At 28.3% G+C, this 5,974-nt stretch overlaps 1 protein-coding gene across 4 annotated transcripts; it reads right to left on the bottom strand.

Annotated features, from left to right (window-relative positions):
- Window positions 1-552: 552 nt before the first annotated feature.
- On the bottom strand, window positions 553-3,624 carry LOC124428601. Of its 4 annotated transcripts, none has more exons than XR_006943228.1 (7): window positions 3,278-3,624; window positions 2,813-3,113; window positions 2,281-2,447; window positions 1,464-1,791; window positions 1,071-1,317; window positions 738-979; window positions 553-611 (listed from the first exon to the last, which is right to left on the bottom strand). XR_006943228.1 is itself a non-coding variant. In XM_046972847.1 (7 exons), exons 4-7 carry the CDS (start codon window positions 2,128-2,130, stop codon window positions 1,227-1,229), a joined length of 441 nt encoding a protein of 146 aa, XP_046828803.1. In that variant the 5' UTR covers window positions 2,131-2,193; window positions 2,281-2,447; window positions 2,813-3,113; window positions 3,278-3,624; the 3' UTR covers window positions 993-1,226. The 4 variants fall into 4 exon arrangements, 1 of the variants encoding a protein (XP_046828803.1); XM_046972847.1 differs by lacking the exons at window positions 553-611; window positions 738-979 and adding an exon at window positions 2,022-2,193 and having other exon boundaries at window positions 993-1,317; window positions 1,464-1,546; window positions 1,634-1,791; XR_006943229.1 differs by lacking the exon at window positions 553-611 and having other exon boundaries at window positions 620-979; window positions 2,813-3,128.
- Window positions 3,625-5,974: the final 2,350 nt, after the last annotated feature.

Below are 5,974 nucleotides of genomic sequence, written 5' to 3'. Positions count from 1 at the left end.
AATGAATTTTCAATTAATATAAGCTACTTTTATCAGCTTTATCAAATAAAAGGTCTAAAGTTTCATCATATATGATGACGTATAAACGATAGACGTTTTATTGATATACACGTTATATAACAAAAATTGGGAAACGTAAGGTATTAATTCTATTTGTGACGTTCGCTTATACAATAGTTTAAACAATTTAAACATCCGTTCGATTTACGGTGCCAATGTTATATAATATTGAGGGAAGAAAAATTGTTGAGAACTATTCGAATATTTCGGATTTAATATTTTTGCTTTAATCCGATAAAATTGCAGGGAGTGCGCCGGATATGAACATTACATTGTTTTCGATATCAGATATTACAGTAATATTGAATTTACTGCATAAATTAACGGTTTAGTGAATATATGTAATATATTCAATTCCACTTATAAAAGAAAAATTCTGTCGAAGTGTGTGAGCGAATTTTTAATATTCATTCGTACTTCATCTTTCTTTCACAATTTCTTTTTTGAACGATCAAAAGAGCGCTTTATAAAATTTTGAATATCGCTGATATAAATAAATATAAGTCCTTCATCCAGCGTAATTGATATAATTGTCCCTAAAGAATAAAATCCTAAAAATTTTATGATTGTAGACTATAAAACTATAAGAAATTTGCTAATGTTTGGAAATTGTATAATATATGAGCTTTATGAAAAGTTTGGCTTATTTAAAATTCGTATTAAAGTATATTACCTACATGTTAATTGCAATTTAAAAATGAATTAAAATTTCTTTTTTCGATTGTTATTACAATAACCAGTACGTTTAACAATCAATCAGCTGACAGGTGATTTTACTAGAATGTGTTTGTGTTATTACTATGCTTTTGCGGATTAATATCCTTTTTCATGGTACCGTTCTGCTTTCCATCATTATTTCCTCAGAGAGGAGATCGAATATTAGAGTACATATATTTAATATTTTCATCCTTTCGATTATCTGAAATGTGTGATTTAGTACTTATTTTATTTAGTGTTTCTATTTGTTGCAATTCCAAGATCGACTATTCATATAAAACGTTACTTCTTACTTCTTCATTGATGTGTAAATCTTAGAATACTCTGTTGCAGTCTGCAAGCTGTCGTATCATTTGTTGCTGCTAAATTTGACTTTCACAAGAGGCTCGCGTTTGTGTAACATCCTTGTAGCTTGTTCCGTATTGTTGAAGGCTCTTTTCTTCGATGCTCTAAATCCAGATTATTTGGTCTGAATCCTTTATTCCATTTCCACATTTTGTTTTCTTCAGGCGGCTCCTTTTCAACTTCTTGTCAAAATGACTGTAAAATTTACAATATTCTTCTACCTCATTTTCAAAGTATACTTATGCATCAAAGAATTACATTAGGCTCAGGTAAATTTTGCATATTAATTTTTAAATATTGAAAATTTTCTATTTTTTCTGCAATACAAAATGAGAAGCTACCTCTGATGAAAAATCTCTTGTGAAAGATCCTTTAACTCATTGTTCTTTCTCCATGATTTTGCTGTTAAGATTCGATTATTCCTCTAAAATGTTATATTTCCAGATAGTTTACATAATCTATTTCATTTTTTGTCATCTATTTCTTATTTGTGACAAGCTTATACAATTACCGATCCTTTATCGTTTTGGATTTTCTCTTTTAATTCGTTTTCTATATAATTCACGTCCTTGACTGTAGATAATGCTTTCTTCAGTTCTTTCAAGAGTCTTCCTAATGTATTATTGTCTTTCCTCCCACCATCATTGACAATGGTAGCATATTTAAGTACTATAAGATAAAATTCACATACGATTATAAACAATTTATATAAAATTTTGTGAGTAAGAATAATTAAATACTATAGAGAGAATCTTTGAACTATTTGAGTTGGTATCAAAAATGCCATAAGATTGTTAGATGCCAATTGCCCAATGGACATAAAATGACCAACAAAGTACAATGTATAAAGCAAAATATCATTTCAAAATAAATTTGTACGTGATAGAAAAAACCTATACCAAGTGCTAATACGTCAAATGCATATTCATCTACTTTAAAAAGTACTTCTGTTTCTCGAAGAGTGTACCACCTTGCGCAAAGATAGATTTGAATACATTTTGATTTCATTGCCACTCTTTTTATAATATAAGAAATTGCGTGAATATAAGCAATAAAGCAAGTAAAAAATGGCTGCAACATTTAAATTTGGTTATGATTTAAGAGCATAAAGAAGAAACTATCCTCTATCTCTATTAGAAATATATAGTATGTACATACTTGTGCAATATATATGCGACCCAACACGAATGATATTCACAGAAGCATTTCCAAAATATTCCTTGTAGAAACATTTCCTTTACTTTATACTATTTTTGTCAATACATTTATGTATTATGGTGTCTTTTTGGGATCCATATATTTAACATTGCTATTATCAGAATAATCTACAAATAAATAATATAACGAATGTAGTGACACAATATGTAGTGATGGATCTATGCACATGTGATAGAAACGATGGCATGGGTCCTGTAAAACAGTACCCTCAAGCAATTATCTAAGTTCATGTTACATAATAAATTTAGGTAAATATCTGTCGGTCGATAAATAAATTTTATATCTATATTTGTTCCTATGATCCAATAAGAGTATTTTTTGCCACATCATTTGTATAAACAGTTAAAGGAAGAAAATTTGATTAAAGTAATATTGATTTACTTTAATACGAGCAAATTTTACGTCTCAAGTAGCTTGAAGGGTAAATCAATCTACAGCTATAAATACTTTTTATCAATGTTTTCATACTTACTGACAAAGAAATTAATAACTGTGAATATAAATATTCCAAAAAATCTTTCCATTGTGGTTACGGCCTATCACTATTTTTTGTTGCCTTCTTAATTCGTTTAATTGCTTCTTTCATATTTACTTTCAATATATTAACTGGACCTGTTAATAATGTCCTTCAACCAACTTCGTAAATGTTTGATAGAATCTTTTGCTTCTTGTATTCTTATTTAATAGATAACCTAAACGTGGCGTTGAAATCTCTTTTAAATTCAACGACGACATTACTCTTCCCTTTGGATGGATTAATTAGTAACGATTCCCTGAAAAAAAACGACCTACGTTTTTTATATTTTTAACTTTAATGATGATCAATATTAGCAATAATACACAAAGAAAATGACTGGTAGAAAACAAAATATATTGTAACGTCAAATACAATTTTTTTACTAAAGTTATTTATAATAATTTAAAAAAGAACGATTACCTTGCAGTTAATAGAAAAATAGGATGTTGTTGATATCGAATAATTCGCAACAAACACATTATGAGTAAAGTATCATTTTATGATATATATGTAGACAGTGTGGTTATGCAAATGATTTTCTGTAAATTGGTATTAACTCAACATTTTTGTTATGCACAACGAAAACATATCACTTGAAAAAATTATGGGATCAAACGCATCTATCAATTTATTTTTTAAATAAGCATTGAATATAATGTTAAGCTAACTTAACCTTAGACCTTTATTGACAACAGCGCCACTATTTCACCAGGTTTGCATTTATCGAAAACATTGATATATGGTTTTGGAGAGTATAGGCGTATATAGAAAACAGTGCTTTTGAATTGGACAAGTTTTTTTCTTTATATCTTTTTTTTTTAAATTATTAATCTTTTATTAAACTTCTATTAAATCTCACATATTGTATAATTTTAAAAGATCAAAAAATCATTAAAAGCGTTCATTCGATTGCTTAAGAAAAGGCTAGTATGATGAAAAGATAATGTACTAATGAATATTATAATTTCGCTCGCACAATTCAACAAGATTTTCTCTTATAAATGAAAATGAATATTTGTCCAACCCATTTAAGATCATTACCGTTTATGTATTTGGCGAAACAATTTAAACCTCTCCATTTTTTCATTTTGAATCATTAACAAGGCCGGTAAAATACTAGAAAGAAACTGCAAGCATCCCTAAAAAAGGAACTAGGAACGGAAAAAAACAGAAAAATATTTTCCCTCGGTCACATGAAAGCTGAAGTTATATCTTACCTCGCAATATCGAAAACCTCATTTCTCAAATATTTATTTTTAAATACAGCTAAATCTTCTTATATGAATGAAATAAATTCGTTCCAACTAAATACTCCAGACATAATTATTATTTCACAAGATCGATCAAACAACATCATCCTATTTACTCGCACCAACCGTCCAATCAACGAGCTCAATGTCTAAGTACGCAACTGTCCAACCAATGTACTCCTAGGACACCAATTACTAACTACTCAACGTTCTTCATCAGCGCTTAAAATTAGCCAATCACGAGGATCGTATAAGAACACATATATTTGAATGATACATATGATCAGGAAGAAAAATCGAAAAATTGTACGTGTTTTCTTCGTTCTATCAATTATCTTAGATATTTTTTTACTTCACATTTAGACTTTGCCAAGTGCATTTATCTTATAAATACAATGATTCGATTTAGTTGTCACGCAACATACTTCGTGTTATTAAAAAAGATGTGCTAAGAAATTATTAGGAAAAACCTCTCCAATGAAAACGGATTGTATCTTCCGCATGACACTACACATTTGACAGAAAAAGAATTGACAGAAATAAAGTTACAGTAAATAACAAAAGCTTTCGCCGAAATTTTACAAAACCTATTATATAGATATCGTCATCCTTATTCCCTAAGCTAGTTACGTTTCAAAACGAGATAAAAATGAAGCATTAGTCCGATGAAAAAATGGCATTACTTTCGAAACGCCACGATTTGGTGTATGACCGATTGCCATTAATTTTTTATGAAAATAATAAAAATGTTAAAAGTGAAACAAGTACTGACACTGCAAATATAAGACAAAATAATTCAAAATAGAAACACCAAGGAACGCTGAGACGCCGATTTTATTTTCGCAGATATTTGTTAAAGGAAACGATGCTATGTCATGTCAACATTAACGCGCGAAAGTCGTCTATTTAACAATTGATTAATATATAAAGTAAGTATATAATTTTAGAAAATATTCTAATTACCTACAATTAACCAGACGACGAGACTTGGTTGCAGCCTGTATCGCAAAGTTATACAAACTGATTAATTCATCGTCAGCAAAGAAACTAATTGGATCTTTGCACATGCGTATTATATCATCTGAGCAATAGACCTCACAAAGTTTGTAATTTTTCGATTTATTATATTAAAATATCGAAACATTAAAAATATGATACAGGAATTTAAAAACTGTCTAAACGGATATCTTGTCAGTCCAAACTAAATGAAAAATTAATCGATTCATTTTGATACCTGTAGAAATAAAGCTCCTAAATGTGAAAACAAAATATGTATTATTAGAAAATGAGACTTTCTTTACATATATATATATTATATATTATATATATATTATATATTATATATTATATATTCTATTATATATATATATATATATATATATATATATATATATTATTAGAAAATATTTATTCGTCCGCGTATAATTATTTTCCATATAAATATTTTCTATTCTCGCAGTTGTTACGATGAATGTATTAGTTTTGAGCCTTTCACGTTTAAGTATTTGTATATGAGTGTGTGGTTGTTTGTATATATGTTTTCTCCTTTTCGAAAGTCGAACAATTCCTATCTAATTATTACCAAATTATGATACACATTACTATAATTGTAAATGACCTATTATTCAATATTTATAAATAAAAATTCGACAAAGTATTATTCTTCCCCAAATACATGTAGAAACGTATTAGAGATGTGCATAAATAGAGAAATACGTGAATAGATAAATCATTCCAATTATTGGATTTATTAATTATTCATTATTTCGCGCGTAATATAGAAAGCTTACGGATGTTCTGCACACGGATCTACTCATGTGTGGGTCTATTTTATATTTCTATATTTATATTAAAATTTAATTAGGAA

The sequence above is a fragment of the Vespa crabro genome, chromosome 13, assembly GCF_910589235.1.
Source record: "Vespa crabro chromosome 13, iyVesCrab1.2, whole genome shotgun sequence".
NCBI classification, from domain to species: domain Eukaryota; kingdom Metazoa; phylum Arthropoda; class Insecta; order Hymenoptera; family Vespidae; genus Vespa; species Vespa crabro.
This window is presented reverse-complemented; position numbering and strand designations above follow the sequence as displayed.

Coding starts and splice junctions, on each gene's coding strand:
- LOC124428601 (XM_046972847.1), bottom strand. CDS start 2,130: ATGAAATCAAAATGTATTCAAATCTATCTTTGCGCAAGGTGGTACACT. Junction 1,792..2,021: donor ATTTGACGTATTAGCACTTG/GTATAGGTTTTT, acceptor TTTATCTTATAG/TACTTAAATATGCTACCATT. Junction 1,318..1,463: donor CAAGAGATTTTTCATCAGAG/GTAGCTTCTCAT, acceptor TAAATTTTACAG/TCATTTTGACAAGAAGTTGA.